The 22322-nt window shown below is 42.2% G+C and overlaps 1 protein-coding gene across 22 annotated transcripts in view; it reads left to right on the top strand.

Moving 5' to 3' along the window:
* Positions 1-22322, top strand: part of CCDC178 (coiled-coil domain containing 178) — a 350640-nt gene that overhangs the window by 24538 nt on the left and 303780 nt on the right. For 19 of the 22 annotated variants that reach the window (XM_039524821.1, XM_039524819.1, XM_039524815.1 and 16 more), the window contains exons 2-5: positions 1080-1160; positions 3964-4103; positions 5405-5439; positions 17950-18146. In XM_039524821.1, the coding sequence (XP_039380755.1) occupies positions 1080-1160; positions 3964-4103; positions 5405-5439; positions 17950-18146 (453 nt within the window). Of the gene's footprint in view, positions 1-1079; positions 1161-3963; positions 4104-5404; positions 5440-13185; positions 13236-17949; positions 18147-22322 lie in introns of those variants that run through there. The other 3 variants (XM_039524816.1, XM_039524829.1, XM_039524827.1) reach the window with 3 other exon arrangements.

The following is a 22322-nucleotide window of genomic DNA, read 5'->3' as shown; positions in this document are numbered from 1 at the left end:
GGATTTCAAAAATATTAGGTGAGTAAATCTGTGAATGGGCAAATGAGGTATCTGCACAAATGGCTAATTAGGGGTGTTTGTATCAAAAGTTACCATGCAGTTTACAACAATTAGCAAACTGTGAACTGTAACTGCATTTTTCCATTATTTATATCACTGTGCCCTGTGTGTGCAGAAAGTCTGCAGGAGAACAACTAAAGAGTTTTGAGCCTGGAACTCAGTTGCATAATGTTGTCCAGTATTTAGCTCATGGTGGTCTGATTCTTCTTTCTCTAATGTTCTGGAGTCTCCCTCTACTTTTATATAGTACAATAATATATATCCGTTTTATGTGTACGTATAATGGAGTTCCTTAGCCTTTTTATGTATTTATTTATTTATTTATTTAATGGGTTGATCTTGGAATAGATAAGGTGAATTTTCACATGTTGATATTATTCAACTGAATATATTAACTGTAAGGGTAACAAAATATTGAAATAAATTACTTTAACTGGTCATTTGAGTTATTTTCAATTCTTGCTATTTTAAAAATGTATATATTATTTACTTTAGTAACCTTTTAACTATAAACTTGTATGGGATTAAGTAAGTAGTTTTTTCCCTGCGTGTCTTTTATCCATCCAGATAACAATTCTTCAGTTGTTTCTGACTTTACACATTTAGGCACCATCATCAACTGTCTGTTCTTTAGATTGAATTTATATTATAGGTCATCCATTTGGTTTCTTAAAGCTTTACAGTCCTTGATAAATTTTTATCATGTCTGAATGCAAAATAGCATGCACAGCTTAGAAAGTCAGGTCATATAAATAAAGAGTTAACAGTTTGGTCTTTATTCACAAACTTTATAACTATTTTTAATCAAGTTTGTTAATTAAAATGGTTTAATTTGGTGCTTTGTAATATCATCAGCTGTCTCACACATGCTTTTCTATTGGTAGAAGATTTGAACCCATAATAAAAATCTCTTGGTGGTTTTGATCAACATTATGTCTAGTTAATATGGATGAAATAAATTTTGTTCTGATGACATAAATGTATTTTTTTTAATAAATAATATATAATTTTTAAATTAGGCTACAAAGTAATATTGGCAACAGTGCTTGAAATGGAGTCACTTTCCTGCTCTTCTGAGGATGGTAGTCAGCCATCACATGGTAAGTTTCCTATAAATACTTTGTATTGTACAGTTTTCAGTTGGTTCAGACTTTAAGCCTTTAAACAAGATTTAAGTAATTGCTTTATTTTTATGTTTTTTTAACTGTACTTAATATGTTTTTTGCTTGATTAGCTCTCCTTGTGCCCACAGTGCTGCTTCACAATCCTGTTGTGGAGGGAGTGCTATAGAACACTTAAACTCAAGCCACTACCTACTCTTGGTTCTTCTTCCCCTGAAGTTAGAGTTCAGGTCTTCTGTCTGGAAAAACTGAAATTGATTAGATTTGAAATTGTGTCCTTTTAAATTAAATTTTAAATTCTGCAGAAAATGATGAGTGGGACCCTTTTCACCAAGGTACATTACCTACTTGCCACCAGTGAGTGGACTTGTGAAGTCTTGCTTGTAACCCATGGTTACAATCTATTGAAGAGAAAATTGAGCAGTTAGAGGGTAATTTTCTTTATCTAATAAAATAAAAGAATTTAAGAATCCAATTTTTAAAAAATAAGAAGGAAAAGTGAGCTTGCTCAGTTAAACTAGTGATTTGAAGAAAATTAGGAACTGCAACACTCACAGCAATATTAATTTGGCCATATCCTTCATGCCTTTGGAAATATATTTCAAAAATATTAATCTAGTACAGATTTAATAAAGACATTGGGAATAGAAGATTCTACATATTTACAATAAATTAGAAATAATGTTGTTCTGGGACTCTTAACTCTTGCATTTCCTGGTATTTTTCCATTTTAATTGTGCAGCCTTTGAGCCAGATAATGCCTTTTAGGTACTGGCCCACATTATGCATGATGTAGAACTGCAGTACTTCAGGGGGACCTGCAAGAGAGATTGTGCCTCAGAGCATAGGGGGAGAGCAGCTGCTGCATTACTGGTTAGGAGAGTGCAGCAGGGGTATGGCTATCTATCTATCTCCAGATACAGTCATCCATGTTTCCTTCCAGAGGCAGTGTTGGATGTATATTGTAGTCAATTATAATGTCAACATTTTCTGCAGGGTATCATTCCTATCCTGATAATGCCCTTCACCACAAATTTTGGTTAAAAGGTCCTTGGTTTTTATCTGGAATGGGTTACAGTCATTAGAAAAGTCCATCCAAATTTTTGTTTCATTTGACACCAAGAGATTAAGTGAAACTTACTCCAAGAGAATTATATATAAATGGCTGTCTCGTATCATATTCATTGTTACATCTTAATCTGATGTATTGATTTATTGAATCTTCAAAGCATATGAAGGTATATGTAGTCTCAGGTACATCAGTGACAGTAGCTAGCCTTACATCAGTTTATATCCAGGAGTCCTGCAGGACAGCCACATGGCATTCTCTATATTTTCTTCAAAACTCTCTCATTTAGATTCAGCAGCTTGGCATGATTCCTGGTTTCTTCAATAGATAACATTTTGGGTCAGACTCTGATACCCTTACTTAAGTTGTACAGTCCCTTGGGCCTGGTCTACACTGCGGGGGCGGGGGGGGAATCGATCTAAGATACGCAACTTCAGCTATGAGAATAGCGTAGCTGAAGTCGACGTATCTTAGATCGAATTAAAATTACTTACTTTGCGTCCCCACGGCGCTGGATCGATGGCCGTGGCTCCCCCGTTTACTTTGCTTCTGCCTCTCACACTGCTGGAGTTCAGCAGTCGACGGGAGAGCGATCAGGGATCGATTTATCACATCTACACTACACACGATAAATCAATCCCCGATAGATCGATCGCTACCCACCGATCCAGCGTGTAGTGTAGATGTACCCTTACTCAGCAGGTTGATAAGATACTGCTGCATGTGAATTGAGTAGGGGACTCAGTGAAACCTTATAGACTTTTAATATGTTTGCTTAAAATGGTTTATTCCTGGGATAGTTTCACTGCCCCAAAAGGAAAATCATAGAATATCAGGGTTGGAAGGGACCTCAGGAGGTCATCTAGTCCAACCCCGTGATCAAAGCAGGACCAATCCCCAGACAGATTTTTACCCCAGTTCCCTAAATGGCCCCCTCAAGGATTGAATTTATAACCCTGGGTTTAACAGGCCAATGCTCAAACCACTGAGCTATCCCTCCCTGCAAAAGCCTTCTGGAGAATGCGGGCATCGATCCTGCTACCTCTTGCATGCTAAGAGAGCGCTCTACCATTTGAGCTAATTCCCCTTACACAAAAGGATTGTTCTATGCTTTCATTCCTCCAAAAAGTAAAAGTGTACACTGGCTAGAGTTAGGTATAGTATATACAAAGCTGCCAAGCAGGTTCACCAGAGATATTCTTTCACCTTTTCTGTTCCACTTTAGGCCTTTCTAGAGCAGAAGCTGGCACTTGTTTCCTGTTACTTGTCATTGTCATTTTCCTTATTTGGACAATTATCCGCCAAGGACAAGAAATAAACCATCAAACACATTTCACTTGTGATGAGCTGTAGATGGAGGAACGCATTAAATTGCTTTTTGGCCTCAGATTCCTTTGTCTTGTCTCTCTCTCTTTTTTTTTTTTTTAGTTTCTTCCTCTTTGTATTTTTCTATACTTTCTTGAGTTTCTCCTTTCATCTTTTAAATTGTATTTTTAATCCTCTGCCAACTTCTGTTTGCGGTTTCTTAAAATCTGAAATGTGATGTTTGCTGTTGTAAATGACAATGGGCTAGAACTTTGTGCAAAATGCATTCACATTGTTAGAGCTAGTTGCTATGTCTTCTTAATCATAAAACCAAAATTTATTACTTATAAATGTCAGCATTTTTTTCGTTAATTTTCATGTGACTTTTGGTGTGTATTTTGTTTTCAGGTAAGAATAAAGAGATGCTCCTAGGTTACCCCACCAGGCGTCGTAGTTGTGCTTTGGTAAATACTCCATCTCCATGTGTTAACAAAGCTATTCATCACATTCAAGAGCTGGAAGTAAAGATAGAAAGCTCCTTTCAACAGGTACTGTATGACTGAAAATTGTCAAATATGAATAGAATCTTGGGTCTGAATAGATAACCAGATTGTATCTTTGAAAAGGATTACTCTTTTATAATAATGGAAAGTAGTATACTATTTCTAAACCAGTGTCAAGCTAGTTCATTTATCAGTCGAGACATCTTTTTAGCTATGTACAGTCCTGGAGGGTCAAACTACCTCATTAAAATCAAGCTGTCCTCTATCTGTTTCACACATCATCATCCAAAAGCACATAGAGGACATCTTGATTTTCCTAAGCCAAATTGTTCCAGTATATTGCATGGTATTCAAAAAACTTTTTTTGACACTAAATCAACTAGATAAGTAAATTGATCTATGCACCTCTGTGTTATTTCTAATAAGTGATTTTGGTTTTTTAGCAACATTTAATAGTTCTTTGATTTAAAAATAAAAGGCAGTGTTTCTTTATTCTAATGTCCACTAAAAAGCATGGGTTGATAAATTTTCTCTTATCTGGTTATATGTTGGTAGAATTAAGACTTATGTATCTTATTTTCCTGGAGCTTGGTATGTAGGATTTCCCAGACTTTGGGAAACTTTGCAGGAGAATTGGAAGGTGGCTTGCAGCAGGCATATACATTTTAAAAAAGAATATGAGTAGGGAAGCTAAGTTGGGAGAAAATAAGACATGAGGGAGGTGAAACATACTGGCAGATAGGTAGAAGAAAGGTAAAATGCATATGTGTGTGTATGGGAAATTTGCCACACACTTCTCTGGGAACATGATCAGGGTCATTGAGATAATATACTCTTATATGAGGAGGTTTTTCCAAATAGCAATTAGCAAAGTTAAAGGGAGAACCTACCCTGTCTCATTCATGTTTTTGAAGAAAGTGGAGAAACTGTATGAAAGATACATTGCAAAATTGGGTAATAGATAATGTTTATAAAATGGCATCTATATTGGTATTCCTTTGTATTGACAAAGACTGTTTTTGAGTACTAACATTATTTATTCATAATTTTTGGCATGGTATGGAGCAGCTATTAATAGAAGTTTTTTTTTAAAAAAAGACTCTTATTTAGGGTTGGTTATCATTTATCTTATTTAACTGAAAGGATGTTAGAGTCCATATATATTTGGGATCTACACAGTTCCAAAGACATATTAGCTATAATTATTTTTAAAGCAGGTAAAAACAAATTCATGTTTATGTACATTGACATGGCCCTCTTGCAATGTAAATTTTAGTGACCTTTTACATTAGAAAACATGCATTTGACCAAGATGCCTTAGTGAAATTTATCTTTTATGTTTGCAGCATGATTGTATACTTGAGAAGGAGAAAATTCCATGGTAAGAATTATACATGATTTTTGTTTTAATGCCAGATAATAGTTTGATAAGTTAGTCTGCCTAAAAACCACACTATATGAACTTCAGCACTTCACACATTTTCCACCCTGGTTTGAATGGAACTATAATTACCATACGTTTTTTTATATAGCATTTTGGGGAACTGGATGACTCAGGGGATCAATAATGATATATGGAGCATTTGACCTAAATGACCAGTTGATGTCAGAGGGATCTGTTAGGTGCTTGTCACGTCTGAAAATCAAGCTGCTTAGTTAGGTGCAAAAATATGGAAGTTATAGCTTTACTGTAGAGTCTCATTTTTTAAAATCTTAGCCTTGAAGTATTAAGTGTGAAGGACAGACTAGTTATGATAAACCATACTTCATTGCAGTGCTCTGATATTTGTAAACTCATGTTGTTCTGTGTAAATTTTCTTAAACTTTCTTTGATTTATATGTGTAAGCAGTCAGGATGAGCTCTACCCTGACATCTGGTGGTGAATTGTGGCAAGTTGTGGAAAAGACCTTCAGGGGCTAGTCTTGTTTGCATAGGCACACCCACCCCGCCTAGCATGAGCCCACAGCCACCCAAATGGTCACTTTGGCTGCTGTGGGTTCCCTAGTTTCTCTGTTATTGGGGCAGGAAGAATAAAGTGTTGTTACCCTGATTATGTGAATCAAGGCCAATGGAACTGTTTTATGACAGAGTGACTCACCATCAACTAAGGAGCACTCGCTAGACAAGGGATATGGGTTCCAAAACCCAGTGAATTGAGAGAGAGGCTGGGGACAGGTATTTGCACCTGATGGTATGGGCCCCTTTTGAGGGCCTGAAACACCAATTGCACCGCCACCACCACCACCACTTCCTCCTCCTCCTCTTCTCTCCACTGTTGAATAGCAGAACTAATTTTTATTCCATTAAGAGTCTAGTTACAGGCTGCTGTGCTGAATTCACTTTGGGCCAATGGTGCACCAGCACTGGGGCTCCCCTACTAAGAGCTGAAATCACTAAAGGGCTAAAATTACTAAGAGCTGAGATCACTGAGTGCTGTGTTAACTACTGTGGGAGCCTGAAGATGTATTGCTAAGTGGCTGGCAGAACGGAGCAGTTTGTGGGATGGTTGGAGCGGCCCACGGAACGGTGAGTGGAGTGAAGCGAGGCCGAGCAGAGCAGTTCGTGGGATGGCTGGTGGAGCGGAGTGGCTCATGGTGAAGGCTGCAGCAGAACCCCACGGAGAGGTGGGGCAGTTGGCCTCGGACCACGTAAGGTGCCCCCTTAAAACTCCAGGTGCCCCTTTCCCCCCCGCATTTCCACCCAGCCTGGGGGTGTGTGTAAAACTCTGCAGATAAACTTTCAAACTCAGGGGCTGCACTGACCAGGGGCAGAAACTTTTCGGTTGGGCTTTTGGGTGACTTTTGGGGTGTTGGACTTAAGACCCTGAGGGGAAAAGGATACTGCCAAACTTACTTGGGGGTGGGTCTTTTGCTCATGGTTTGTGTTATGAATCCTGTTTGTGATGTTTCCCCAACATAATGCCGCATTGTTTCCCTCCTTTATTAAAAGGATTTTGCTACACTCAGACTCCGTGCTTGCAAGAGGGGAAGTATTGCCTCCTAGAGGCGCCCAGGGGTGGTAAGTAATTGTCCTAGGTCACTGGGTGGGGGCTCAAGCCGGTTTTGCATTGCGTTATTGAAACAGAACCCCTAGATACTGAACCTGGCCCTTGTTGCTGCCAACTCAGATGGGCAGAAGGGAGTTGCCTTACCAAGTGTGAGGTCAGTCGAATGAGACAATTCAATTAACAGTAGGATACCAAGGGAGGAAAAATAACTTTTGTAGTGGTAATGAGAGTGGCCCATTTCAAACAGTTGACAAGAAGGTGTGAGTAACAGTAGGGAGAAATAAGTATGGGGGAAAGTAGGTTTAGATTTTATAAAGACCCAACCACTCCCAGTCTTTATTCAGGCCTAATTTGATGGTGTCCAGTTTGCAAATTAATACTAATTTTCTGTTAATTGAATTGTCTTGTTAGACTGACCTCACACTTGGTAAGGCAACTCCCATCTTTTCATGCATTTATACCTGCTCCTGTATTTTCACTCCATGCATCTGATGGAGTGGGTTCTAGCCCACGAAAGTTTATGCCCAAATAAATTAGTTAGTCTCTAAGGTGCCACAAGGACTCCTCGTTGTTTTTCCTTGTTTTCAGTTTCCTGAGATCCAGGAATGCTCCATATGGCTGGGGAAGCATGAATGGGAAACTAACAGGCTCCCAAGCTGTTCATTGAGTTCCCTCCTCCTTTCATTGAGTCTGAATGTTCTGCTTGGGCTTCTTCTAGTGTTCCTAACAATCTTTGAACTTCTCAGTTTCTGATGTTTTCCAGGTGTCTCCAGTAGCAGTCCTTGGCCGATGTTCCAAATCCTATTTTTCTGTATCACATTTTTCAGATTCTGGTACCTCCTTCCAGTTTCACAAGACTCTACACACACTCTAGCCTCCCCAAAAATTCTTACAGTCGCTGGTCCTCACGGTGTTTCCTTTCCACTCATTATTCTTTCCTTCCTCTTTCCAAACTTCCAGTCTCTTTAATTCCCTTCCTAACACTCCTTCTTTGTGCTGTCTTCCTTAAGGACCTCAGCTCTCTGTCTTCTTCTCTCCCCCACCCCCTTATCCCTTCATTCATCTTCTCTCCATATCTGGAGTATTAATTATCTGAAGGTGTTAGCTGTCTGGTGCTGCGGCTGTAGCTGTTTTTGAATCAACTATGTGTCCTTCCTCCCATTTCACTGTCAGCTCTATGTTCTCTCTTTCTGGGTCTCTTTCATACTTCCCTTTGCACTGCAGTTAGACAAGAGGAGTGGGAGCTGAGATGGGCTCAGGCAGGTAGTGGGGAAGAGAAAATTCTACTATTGACTCTCCATTCACCCAACAGTGGAGGTCAGCGTCTGGCCTCCCAGATTCTGCATTACCCAGAATCTGTGTCCAGCTTCCCTTCCCTCCTCATTTCCTTGGTGTTGGCCCCACTTCCCACTGTCTATGCAAGCTGTATAGGGCAGATGGAAAGATGTACTGACACGTGGGAGAGCTGATGGCTGCAGTGCTGTATGTGTAGAACATAGCAGAGGAGCCTCTACGGCTTCAGCAATTGGGCATAAGCACAAAATGCCTGTGTGTAAGGCCCTAGCTCCTGGAATCATGTGATTATACCAGAATTCCAGCTTTCATTTAATAAATAAGTTTCTAGCCCTCATGGTTGTAAAGAAACCCTTGAAAATGTGTATTAAGAGTAACTGATGCAGTGATGTCTGCCTGAATCAGCAGACAGCGTGAAACAATAGCTCTGAGATGGAAGAGCTGCCCCATGCAACTCAACAGGGTGTTAATGCCGAGACTCAGAGCTCTAGGGTGCCCACCAACAGCATCCAAGCAGAGGACTCTGGCATCAAGAGAAAAATGCACTGGCCCCCTCCCAGCCCCCCAAACAGATACATACTGGGTGCTGGGGTAAATATTGGTGGGTCTCTCTTGTGCCACCCTGGCTTTTCGGGTAGGGAAAGGGGGGAATCTTCTGCTTCTCTGTGGGAAGTGGGACCTCTGCTGCTGCTCTTGGGCAGGAAAGGGGCCCTTGCATTTGCCTCTCTGGGTGGGGGATCCCTACCACCACCTCTCCAAGTGGAAGTTGAGCCACAGTGTCTTGCTCAAGCCTTTAGTAGCAGATAATTGGTTGGGAACTGTTGTGACTGTTGAAATCAATACAAGAGGACCCGTAAAAGTCAAGGGACTTATAACTGCTGGCTTTTTAGATGTCAGAAGACATCCTAGCAAACAGTTATTCTCTTTAAAACAGATAATAAGCCAATTAATTCAGTACTTAAACCTTATCCTGCTCAGTTATTCATCCTACCTATACCTCTGAAGTGTATCATATATTATTAGAAAGTACAAGATAGAAGCATACCATTTTCAAAATCTCACAAGACTAGAATGATACATGGTCTTAATTTTCTTTTTCGTATTTATTTTCTTGTATAATAGCAACACTCTTTATAGCTTTGCTAGGGTGACCAGATAGCAAGTGTGAAAAATCGGGATGGGGTGGGGGGTAATAGGAGTCCATACAAATAAAAGCCCCAAATATTGGGACTGTCCCTGTAAAATCAGAACATCTGGTCCCCTTACTTTGCTGTTATGTTCTTTTATTTTGGAATATATTGTTTGCTTTTAAACTTAAGTATTCACCTTGTTTGGTTTGTTGTGGCTTAGTACAAAAACAGTTGAATTTAACTTCTTCATGTAAGCAAAGTTCACTCCAGTAAGCATCCTACTCACATCTGTATTTATCCAGTCTCCTCTACTTCTTAATTGGAAGTGCGGTATGGGAAATAGTACCAAATTCAACTTTGAGTGGATGCCGATGTGTATTCCACTTAGGTGTGTGCGCGCCAAGCTCACTGGAGCTGGAGACTTATGCCTAACAGTACTTGTAGAGGGGCATCACTAGCACCTCATGGCTGTGGTCCCTCCCTTAGCTTTATGAGGCAGCAGTGCCCTGACTCCTCTCAGTTCCTTCTCACCGCCTGTGGCTGGAGTAGGAGCTCTGTGTGGTTGTAGTCTCACAACTTTGTATTCAGTCTTAATCTAGTTTCTTGTGTACAGTTAGATGGTTAGTATTAGATAGTAATCAGTAGATAGTGTTCCTCAGTGATGCCTTCACCAGGGTTTAAACATAGTCCATTTTGTGGAGGGATGATCTCCAACAGCGACCTCCATACTAGGTGCTTGCTTTGCTTTAGCGAGGCCCACCTTAAGGAGCATTGATTGATCTGTAAATTGTTTAAAAAGAAGACTCAGGTCCTGCACCTGCTTGAAAAGACTGTGTGGTCTGATCTGGTACTGAGGCCTTTCTTGGGTTGAAGATCACCCTCAGGCTCGGAGAGCACTGCTGCCTTTTGTTCTGGGGCAGGTGCCTTGCTGAAGAGACAGAGGATCCGAGAAAGAGGTCTCAGAAGACCAGTTGGTACCATTCCAGGTTGTGAGAGAACTCTGCCTCCCCCAGGAAAAGTGCAGATTGGCATGCGACCGGTTCCGACACTTGGGATGGCACTGGTACCACTGACCCTTTCCTGGAACTGAATGGGAAAGGCAGAAATCCTGTACCATCTACTCCACTTCAGGCCTCCAGGCATCCATTGAGTCCAGTACTGATAAGGGAGATGCCGGTACCGACTGCTTCCATGCTGCCAGTGTACCAAGCAGCCGCAGACCTACTCTGCCTTTTGGTACCAACCTCACTCTTCATCCAGGACTTTCTCAGGGCTATGGCACCTATAGCCCTCTGATGGAGTGAGCCACTGAACCCTTGTGTCTGAAAACACTGCATCCAGATCTCCCCTCCCTGTGGTGGAAATGGAGCCAGTACCAGAAGCGGTTGGGGAGGACCTTGGCACCGGACCCTCTTCAGCCTCACTGCATTAAATGCTGTAGGTGCTCCCAGGGCAGCTTTTGCCATCCTTGATATTGATGTATTTTGGTGCTCGGGTACCCTGTTTATGCTGTGACGGACACTGCCTGCAGCAATGGCATGCTCTGTACTAAGGGTACTTCCTTCATTGGGGCACCAATTCCTGCCTGGTTCTAGGTGACAGATGAATCAGACTGCCTGTTGGCTCCCTCAGGCATTGCTCCGCCCATGCTGCTGAGATCCTGGGACACTTTTGATTCCGAGTTGGGATCATCATCTTCCCGCTCTGCATCCTCTGATGAGTTCCAAGAGTCTGATGATCTTCCTGCTCCTCATCCCCTGATGAATTCACAGAGATCCCGCTCTTCATCCCATTAGATGCTGAAGTCACCCATCAGGTCAACGGCAGTGGTTTCAGATCAGCTGCAAGCCCAGGTATGGGTGGACTTCCTCCCTGCAGAGCTGCTGGAGTCCTCCCTCCTGGGATGTCTTCCCATGGGTGAGAGTCAGTTTGGCTTAGCTGAGACCTTCTTCCTCATTGCTGGATGATGTCGTGCTGCCTGGTTCGTCCTCCCCCTCTATTCCAGAGGGCTTTTTATGCAGCGTAGCCACATTCCTAGGCATCCAGGTGGAGTTTCTTCAAGAGAACATGCACAGACGGGTGGACATTTTACAGCCTGCCATCCCTGGAAGAGTGACGCTCCTGTTCAGTGATGTGCTACTTGAGCCAGCGAGAGCTCTGTGGAGTACACTGGCTGTGGTATACTGGTAGCTAAGTGCATTGAAAATCACTACTTTGTTCCCATGCAAGGATTTGAGGGGTTCTCTTTTCACCTGGCCCCGAATTCCCTGGTCATAACAGTGGTAAACAACAGAGCTCAGCAGGGTGAGTTCAAGTCTGCCCACAAGGGCAGAGACTGCAAGTGGTTGGCTCTTCTGGGCAGGAAGATCTATACTTGTCCCCACTGTGACGTTGCACTCCATATGTTTATGGAAATATGCTTATGGGTGTGAATATAATGTAACTGGAATATGCTTTCTGCAAAAGGTCTCTTGTAAGGTGTTACTACAAAGCTTATAATCTACTGAGTGTGTTCATCCTATTTGTATGAATGTATCATTCTTGTATCTGAAGCTAGAAATATGAAGTATTACTGTGAAGTCCTGTTGTAATTATGCAACGTGTGAGCCATTAGTAGTGGCTTGGAATCTTGATGGCTCCCATTGACTAGGACAATTGGTTGTAAATGGCTCTGTTTACTTACAAGTCTTCTTGTGTTCATGTGAGTCAGCCCAGGAATAATGGAGGCTTGGGGTCTCACAGGACATGTGACCATGTCACCTGGTACTGGAATCCATCTTAAACCTGGTGCTTTTCCATTTAGAAGGAGATGTGGGAACCCGTGAGAGACAAAAGATTCTCTCCTTGTGAGAAAAATGGCTGCACCCTGCATCCTGTGATCAGTTCCCTGAACTTCACAGCATGGCTACTGCATGGCTAAATGAAGAGGAAGAGAAGTGTTCGGAGGCTGTCTGACAAGTCCTACTCACAAGTAGGAAGTCTTCCACTAGGATGGCTTATTTAGAGAAATGGAAGAGGTTCTTGGTGAGGTCCTGGTGGGACACAACTGACAGAGGCTTCCATCCAGGACATCTTGGATTACCTGTTAAATCTTCAGAAACTGGGCCTTGTACTCAGTTTGCTGAGAGTGCATGTGGTGGCAATATCAGCATTCCACCCCACCTCCACCCATTCAAGGGAAGTTTGTTTTTTCTAATACCATGATGATGAAATTTCTGAAGCGGATTCTCTGCTTACATCCTCTGGTCCGAGAAGTGGTTCCCTTGTGGGACCTAAACACAGTTCTGGTGGCTCTGATGGGCCCTCAGTTGCATCCTGTCACTGCCCCCTGTCTCAGAAAACTGCGTTCCTGATAGCCATCACTTCAGCAAGAAGACTTGCAGGCCCTGCTAGTTGAGCTTACACTCAGTTTTCCAAAGAAAAGACCTTTTATCCAAGGTGGTCTCTCAGTTTCATCTGAATCAGGCAGTGTATTTACCTGCATTTTTCCCTAAGGCTCACTCTTCCCCAAAGAGCAGTGCCTTCCTTTTTAAAAAATGGAACAAGTTAATTTGTGTCCTAAAAGGCAATATTTATTTGTCAGTGTCTGTTTAATATGTAGTAAACCATTTTGAACGACAAACTTGTTACTGACAGTTGTCTGTACACATAGGATTTCAGATATGGACAGCACTGAAATAGTGAAGATATCTGGTTATCAAACTCCTCTAAGTTGGATGATAAAGATATTGGGATGTATTGTGAAGGTAAAGATGTTTCAAGGTGTTTGTTCTGAATGACAGAATTTTACTAGTAAATTTGTTTTTCCTTCTGTGACATAATTTTCAAAGTTGTAACAATGATTGCAATATACCTAATATAAACACATTTTTAAAATGTAAATATCTTCCTGATTTGCAAGGTGGAGAACTAAAACACAATAGCATATTAAGCACTGATAAATCATAGTCTCAAAAATTGCTCTATGCCGAGACAGCTTTCATTTCTGTGGTTAAACCTCTACTGCATTTTAGGCATTTAGGGTCTGAACCAGCCAAAAATAGCCTCTGTGGCTGCTGAAAATTCTAGAAGCCTTTTTTGCTTGGCACCTGTGGACACAAATTATAATAGTAATAATAATACAATGCATTCATACAGTTGTCTTGACAAAAAGGCTGAGGCTCTTTTACAATTCATGCAATTAAAAACAATATTCAGTACATACCTTTTAAAGTTTGATTTAAAAATAAAACAACTTTGACTTTCCATTTATCAAAAGGAAGCCAATTACATAACTTCTCAATAAATATTAAGGGGCAGAGGTGAAATCCTGGCTCCACTGAAGTCAGTGGCAAAACGCCCATTGACGTCAGTAAGGCAAGGCTTTCACACCAGATTTTAAGATGTGGCCTCCCTTTCTGTGCTTGCAATTTTTTGACTTTTTTAAGCCTGCTGCACACAATAGTTTGGTCTCCTGTGGGCGGTAATAATTTGGTCTAATTCTGCTGGTATGGAAATGCCTGGGTTGTGTTTAGTGGCTTGTGTTGTATAGGAGGTTGACTAGATGATCTGGTGGTCCCTTCTACCCTTAAATTGTAGGTGTATAATGGGAGGCCCAGCTGAAGCCCTTAAGACTGTAGTTTAAAACATTTTAATATTTTTAGGTGCAGTAACTCCTCACTTAACGTTGTTTCATTGTTACCTTTCTGATCAATTAGGGAACATGCTTGTTTAAAGTTGTGCAATGCTCCCTTATAAGGTTGTTTGGCAGCTGCCTGCTTTGTCCACTGCTTGCAGGATTCTCTGGAAGAGCAGCCCCTCCTCGGGGGATTAGAACCCGGGGGGGCCAGCAGCCCCCGACCCATCAGCTCCCCTAAATTCCCTGTAAGGTATGTGGCTCAGCAGCTACCCAGCAGCAGTTCAAGTCACTCTCCCCACACTGCGGTGCTGCTCCTGACCTGCCCTTTGCCTTGGAGGTGCTCCTGGAAGCTTCCTGCTTGCTGGGTGAGGGGGGCAGAGAGGTGATGATGTCAGGATGTCCCCCTGTTCCTGCCCCCTGCTCCTTACCCCCTATCCACAAAGCGGAGGAGGGGACAGTTACAGGGCTCGGGGACACAAAGGAGGGGGAGCTTGCAGGAAGCTGTTGCTTCCTGTCTGAACTGGCTGATCTGCTTAAAAGGGCAACGTACTTGAAGTGCAGTCAGCGTACTTAAATGGGCAATGCACGTCTCTCTCATTCATGCACGCACCCACCAGCACTTTGGAAAGTCAGCACCTGTGCAGCTGTCAGAGGAGGGAATGGTGCACTCCAGCTGGATAGCGTGGGTTCATCATCTTGTTCAGTTTTTGCAGGGAAGTGTTTGTAGCTACTCCCCTGCATCTATTGTGTTTCCTCTCTCTTGCCTCAGTCCATGCTGCCCTGTAGAGCGTGAGGCTACATTAACAACAGCGTATTAACCCTTGAGGGCTCATCATTTAGCAGAAAGGCATTCCGTGGGAAATATTCCACCCTCTTACTCCACCACCTCAACCAAGCTTTACAATCATTCATTGCTGTGTACAATATTAAACTGTTTGTTTAAAATTGTTTAAAACTTATACTTTATATGTATATAATGTCTTTTGGTTGGGAAAATTTTTTTTCCTGGAACCTAAACCCCTCCCCCATTTACATTAATTCTTATGGGGAAATTGGATTCACTTAACATCATTTTGCATAAAGTTGCATTTTTCAGGAACATAACTACAGCATTAATTGAGGAGTTACTGTAGGTGTATAAATCAGAACAGCAGACCTTGACCTCAGAGATTCTTTTATGGAAATAATTTATCCTTAGTGCTTGAAGCATGTCTTGTAGCAGCTTTTCACAGAGTGGAATTTTGACTAAGTCTAAATGCTCATGGTAGATAATGATATTGAGACCCCATTGAGTTTTATCGGGGTACAGATGTTTTAATAAGGTACTTTCTCAGCAAGAAAAAGTACATTAAAGGAATCTGGAAGAATTTTGCAGTTGTACTCCTCTCTGGATAGTATCCCCATAAGCAAATGAGAGCTTATGTCATCAGCCATTTTACTATACATTTACTATACTCTGTATCAGAAATAAAGTGAGGGTATAGAGATAAAAAAGGAGCACTTAAAGATGGTAAAGTCATTGCGGAGAAACTAAATGAATTCTTTGCTTTAGTCTTCATGGCTGAGGGTGTTAGGGAGATTCCCAAACCTGAGCCGTTCTTTGTAGGTGACAAATGTGAGGAATTGTCACAGATTGAAGTGTCATTAGAGAAGGTTTTGGAATTAATTGATAAACTTAACAGTAACAAGTCACCGAGACCAGATGGTATTCACCCAAGAGTTATGAAAGAACTCAAATGTGAAATTGCGGAACTATTAACTATGGTTTGTAACCTGTCCTTTAAATCGGCTTCTGTACCCAATGACTGGAAGATAGCTAATGTAACACCAATATTTAAAAAGGTCTCTAGAGGTAATCCCAGCAATTACAGACCGGTAAGTCTAACGTCAGTACCGAGCAAATAAGCTGAAACAATTGTAAAGAAGAGAATTGTCAGACACATAGAAGAACAGAAATTGTTGGGCAAAAGTCAACATGGTTTCTGTAAAGGGAAATCATGTCTTACTAATCTATTAGAGTTCTTTGAAGGGGTCAACAAACATGTAGATAAGGGGGATCCAGTGGACATAGTGTACTTAGATTTCCAGAAAGCCTTTGACAAGGTCCCTCACCAAACACTCTTACTTAAATTAAATTGTCATGAAATAAGAGGGAAGAGCCTTCAATGGATTGAAAGCTGGTTAAAAGACAGAGAACAAAGGGTAGGAATAAATGGTAAATTTTCAGAATGGAGAGGGGTATCTAGTGGTGTTCCCCAAGGGTCAGTCCAAGGACCAATCCTATCAACTCAAATGATCTGGAGAAAGGGGTAAACAGTGAGGTGGCAAAATTTGCAGACAATACTAAACTGCTCAAGATAGCTAAGACCAAAGCAAACTGTGAAGAACTTCAAAAAGATATCACAAAACTAGGTGATTGGGCAACAAAATGGCAAATGACATTTAATGTGGATAAATGTAAAGTAATGTACATTGGGAAAAATAACCCCAACTATACATACAATATGATGGGGGCTAATTTAGCTACACCGAGTCAGGAAAAAGATCTTGGAGTCATCGTGGATAGTTCTCTGAAGATGTCCACGCAGTGTGCAGAGGCGGTCAAAAAAGCAAACAGGATGTTAGGAATCATTAAAAAGGGGATAGAGAATAAGACTGAGAATATATTATTGCCCTTATATAAATCCATGGTACGCCCACAGATGTGGTCTCCTCAACTCAAAAAAGATATACTGGCATTAGAAAAGGTTTAGAGAAGGGCAACTAAAATGATTAGGGGTTTGGAATGGGTCCCATATGAGGAGAGATTAAGAAGGCTAGGACTTTTCAGCTTGGAAAAGAGGAAACTAAGTGGGGATATGATAGAGGTATATAAAATCATGAGTGGTGTGGAGAAAGTGAATAAGGAAAAGTTATTTTACTTGTTCCCTTAATATAAGAACTAGGGGCCACCAAATGAAATTAATGGGCAGCAGGTTTAAAACAAATAAAAGGAAGTTCTTCACACAGCGCACAGTCAACCTGTGGAACTCCTTGCCTGAGGAGGTTGTGAAGACTAGGACTATAACAGGGTTTAAGAGAGAACTAGATAAATTCATGGAGGTTAAGTCCATTAATGGCTGTTAGCCAGGATTGGTAAGGAATGGTGTCCCTAGCTGCTGTTTGTCAGACAGTCGAGATGGATGGCAGGAGGGAGATCACTTGCTCATTACCTGTTAGGTTTACTTCCTCTGGGACAACTGGCATTGGCCACTGTCAGCAGATGGGATACTGGGCTGGATGGATCTTTGGTCTGACCCAGTATGGCCATTCCTATGTTCTTAAGTTCTTAGGGGAAAATACTATTGAAAGTGCCAGTTTTGTGTTGCAAGTAATTGTGTATACTAGGGATTGGCAATCTTTGGCACGCGGCCTGTCAGGGAAATCGGCTGGCGGGCCGGACAGTTTGTTTACCTGTAGCATCCGCAGGTTCGGCGATCGCAGCTCCCACTGGCTGCGGTTCACCATTCCAGGCCAATGGGGGCTGCGGGAAGCAGCGGCCAGCACATCCCTCAGCCTGCGCCGCTTCCCACAGCCCCCATTGGCCTGGAACGATGAATGATGAACCATGGCCAAACCTGCGGACGCTGCAGGTAAACAAACTGTCCTGGTAGCAGATTTTCCTGACGGGCTGCGTGCCAAAGGTTGCGGATCCCTGGTGTATACTTTGGTATATGTGAATAGGACAACTTTATGTTGAGAACTTAGCTGAAGGTAGGGGTGTGTGTGTGTGTGTGTGTGTAAACATATATATATATATATGTAGTTTTATATGTAACTTTTAAAAATGTATTTTAAAACAGCAGGACTTTAACCTTAAAGCAGGAAACAGAAGCAGTGTTATCAGAGGTCATTGAGCTGATTAAGCGACTAGAAGCTGAAGGTAAAGAGGCTGAAGAAGCTTTGAAGCGGGAAAAACAGCGAAAGAAAAAGCTTGTAATGAAAATTGATTGCATGTCAATTTGGAGGCTTCAACAATTCCCTATAGCTGTACAAAAAGGTATTGTGATTAAAACTAACGGTTTTCATTAAGTTGTAGTCTGCCTATTATGAGGGAGAGGATAATCAAGGACAGTTAGATTGGAGTCACATTAGCTCTTCTGGCACTCCAGTAAACTATTGACTTACGGTTAGGAATTTGGTTTACTTAAACAATTATGCAGAAAAAAATTGAACATACGATGGAACAATTGAGCATTTATTTAGGAAATAGCATAAGTGTGCACAAAACAGTCTACAAATATCTCAAAGGAATGAAGATTGGGAAGAGGAAGGAATTAATCAGGGTTATGAAGGGAATGTGAACGAGGAGCAAAAACATAAAATTAGACTAAAGTAAAAAAATTGTTTTTAGGAATAATTAAAATTTAGAAATACTTGGATAAAGAACTTATTAATATTTAGCAGGAGCTGTTCTGTATATTATAGGAGGTTGGAATAGATGATTTTGGTCTTTGGTACTCAAATATCTAGATCAGGGGTGGGCAAACTTTTTGGCCTGAGGGCCACATTGGGGTTGCGCAACTGTATGGAGGGCTGGGTAGGGAAGACTGTGCCTCCCCAAACAGCCTGGCCTCCACCCCCTCCCACTTCTCCCCCTCCCCCGAACCTCTAAACCATCCAACACCCCTTGCTCCTTGTCCCCTGACCGCCCTCTCCTGGGACCCCTGCCCCCTATCCAAACCCACTGGTCCCTGACCCCTGACTGCCCTGACCCCTATCTACAACCCTGCCCCTTGACAGCCACCCCAGGATTCCCACTCCCTATCCAATCATCCTCTGCTCTTCGTCCCCTGACCACCCCCTCCCGGGAGCCACCCTGCCCCTAACTGCCCCCCGGGATCTGACCCCCTTATCCAGCCCCCCCTGCTCCCTGTCCCCGACTGCCCTCCCCACCCCTATCCACATCCCTGTCCCCTGACAGGCCCCCTGGGACTCCCACTCTCAACCCTCCCTGTTCCTCATTCACTGACCACCCACCCAGAACCTCCACCCCATCCAACAGCCCCCTCCTCCCTGACTGCCCCCCAGTACCCCCCGCTCCCTTACCCAACCCACCCGCTCCCCGCCCCCTTACCAGCAGCAGGAGCTTGCAGCCACGACACCTGGCCAGAGCCAGCTGCACTCCCCACGCTGCCCAGCGGGAGCGGCGGGCTGGAGGGGGGCCTGCGCGGTGGCATGGCTACGGGGGAGGTGGGACAGCAGAGGAGGGGCCAGGGACTAGGTCCCCAGCCAGGAGCTCAGGGGCTGGGCAGGATGGTCCCATGGGCTGGATGTGGCCCGCGTGCCATAGTTTGCCCACTTCTGATCTAGAAGGTGGTCGTAGGTTTAGAAAGGATGTGTACTGAGAAGCCTGTTGATATTCCTCATTGTCTCTGCTGTAAACAAAAAAACACAACACCCCACCATAGTCATCAAATATATTGCAATATTTCATTGCTAATTATACTCAAAATTCCCTATTTATATTTATTTTGTGAATTAAAGGTGAACCATTTTATGTATTATAGTGTCTTTGTTGTAACTTCTTTTTAACCATGACAGCAGTTTAAAACTTAAAAAAGAAAACTCTCCTAGAATAAGAATAAAAGATTACAAGTAGGCACTGTTTTCAGAGAAAATAATTTGTGTATGAAGCCATATCTTAAACCAAAACTGTTAATTTTATAATAGTTTTTCTGTATTTTTTTCTTTTAAGTTGTTTTTCTGATTTGAAACTGATTATTATTCCTGAATCTTTATTTAGGATGAGTTTTAATACAATTAAGTTTAACTCTTTATTTTGCCTTTGTGTGGCAGTAATTTATTAAACTTAAACAAAAAAGTGGTATGTTGATAATTTACCTACTCACTGTCTGATGCTTTTTTGTCTTTTCTACAGCGGCGGCTCCAGGCACCAGCGCTCCAAGCATGTGCCTGGGGCGGCAAGCCGCGGGGGATGCCTTGCCAGTCCCTGCGAGGGCGGCAGTCAGTCAGCCTTCAGTGGCTTGCCTGTGGGAGGTCTTCCAGTCCCGCGGATTTTGCGGCAATTCGGCGGCTGGTATGCCAAAGCCGTGGGACCGGCGGACCTCCCACAGGCAAGCCACTGAATCCGCGGCACCGGGGACCTCCCACAGGCAAGCCGCCGAGGGCTGCCTGACTGCTGTGCTTGGGGCGGCAAAAAAGCTAGAGCCGCCCCTGTTTTCCTAACCTATCATTGATAATCAGTCTGAATTTAAATGTTGTTAGACAATGAATGATAGTGGCTTTGGAAACAGGAGATTCTGTGTTCGGGCCTTATCCACTTCCAATGAGTGCCTTTGTCCTTCTGAGGGGCAATATGTCAGGCAAGAAAAACATGATGGTACTTTTACAAACATATTTTGAGGAAAGAGGGGGTATTTGGGTAGAAGGTCATCAGCCTCACAATTCATTCACAAAGTGAGCTGAAACTACTTTAGGGAGAAATTCATGCTACAACTGAAACACCAGTTTATTAAGGAAGAATTGCAAGAATGGGGAGACTGATAACTATGGATTTTAATTCTTCAGTACAATGTTTCAGGATTATAGCTACTAAAAGGGTTACTTTCTCAGTCATCAGCTGCAGTGATACTTTAAATCATATTCATGTATTGCCATATGGACTTATTAATTTCAGTATACTCTTCTGCACTTTGATTAGGAATATGAAATGTTTGAAACATGGAATATAATTAACACATTTTCAGTTTTGTTAATAGATGCAGTGATATAATTTTTTTTAAAATCAGCATGGGATTTTAATGTGAGAAAACTCTGAAACTCCACTCCCTTGAGTTACATTACCAAAGCCAGCTGATGAGATTCTTTCCTTATATTAACTTGTATTGTCATTGTCATCATTATGGGTGTTGTTATTTATTGAAATGTAAAAACTATGCTAAAGTGGAGTTAAGCAGGAAAGTATATATCTGTAACTTTAGGGTAAGAAACATTACAGGGATGTTGTAACTGTCTCAAGCATTACAAACCCAGGAATTTCATAGTTAAAGTGTAGCAAGGTCTCGCTGAACCTGGCATCAGACCCTGCATCTTCCTCTGCATCTTCCTAAATTTCACTTCTGTTTTAGTCATTCACTGATTCCCAGTACTCCTGGCTGCAAGCTCTGTCAGTTCACTGCAGTTGACCTAACCCATTGGTTAAGCCCCCAAAATCCACCCCTTTCACAGAATAAATCAAAAGAAAGTCTCTAGTTCTGGTATAATTAAGACATTTTAGTGTTTGTCCTAGACTAGATGAGTGGCCCTCCACATGGACACAGTCACTAATCATCACTCTGCCAAAGAAAGGCAATCTGAAATTGTGTCAAAATTACCAGATCATGAGCTTATTTAGCCATCCCAGCAAAGTGATGTTGAAAGTCATATTGAAAAGATTGACGCTACAAGCGGAGACTGTCATCGCTGAAGAACAGGCTGGCTTTCATGCTGGAAGAAGTATCACGTAACAGATTTTCAACCTTCATGTTCTATGTGAGAAGTACTTACAACACCAGCAGGATATCTACCACGTCTTTATTGACTTCAAGAAGGAGTTTGACAGAGCATGGCATGAAGCTCTCTGGGCAACCACGAAGAAATGCACTGTTGGTTGTAAGCTTATTCTTACCATTAAACAACTGTATGCCAAGGCCAGCAGTGCAGTTCTCATCAATGACACAATAAGAGAGTAGTTTTGCACCACTGTTGGAGTCCAGCAAGGCTGCCTTCTTTCGCCCACACTGTTCAACATCTACTCGGAGTGCATAATGACTGATGCCCTAGAAGATCACATATGCACAGTCAGCACTGGGGGGCGAACAATCTTAAATCTTTGGTTCGCTGATGATATTGACGACTTGGCAGGCAGTGAAGATAGGTAATAATAAGGTAATAATTGGAGATATACCAATCTCCTAGAACTGGAAGGGACCTTGCAAGGTCATCTAGTCCAGCCCCCTGCCTTCACTAGCAGGACCAATTTTTGCCCCAGATTCCTAAGTGGCCTCCGCAAGGATTGAACTCACAACCCTGAGTTTAGCAGGCCAATGCTCAAACCACTGAGCTATCCCTCCCCATGAACTTGCCAACCTTGTGAAATGATTGGATGAAACCTCCGCAAAATACGGCATGTAAATTAGTACAGAGAAAACCAAGCTGATGACAAACGAACATG

Source organism: Mauremys reevesii, linkage group 2 (genome assembly GCF_016161935.1).
Source record: "Mauremys reevesii isolate NIE-2019 linkage group 2, ASM1616193v1, whole genome shotgun sequence".
Taxonomy (NCBI): Eukaryota; Metazoa; Chordata; order Testudines; family Geoemydidae; genus Mauremys; species Mauremys reevesii.
This window is presented reverse-complemented; position numbering and strand designations above follow the sequence as displayed.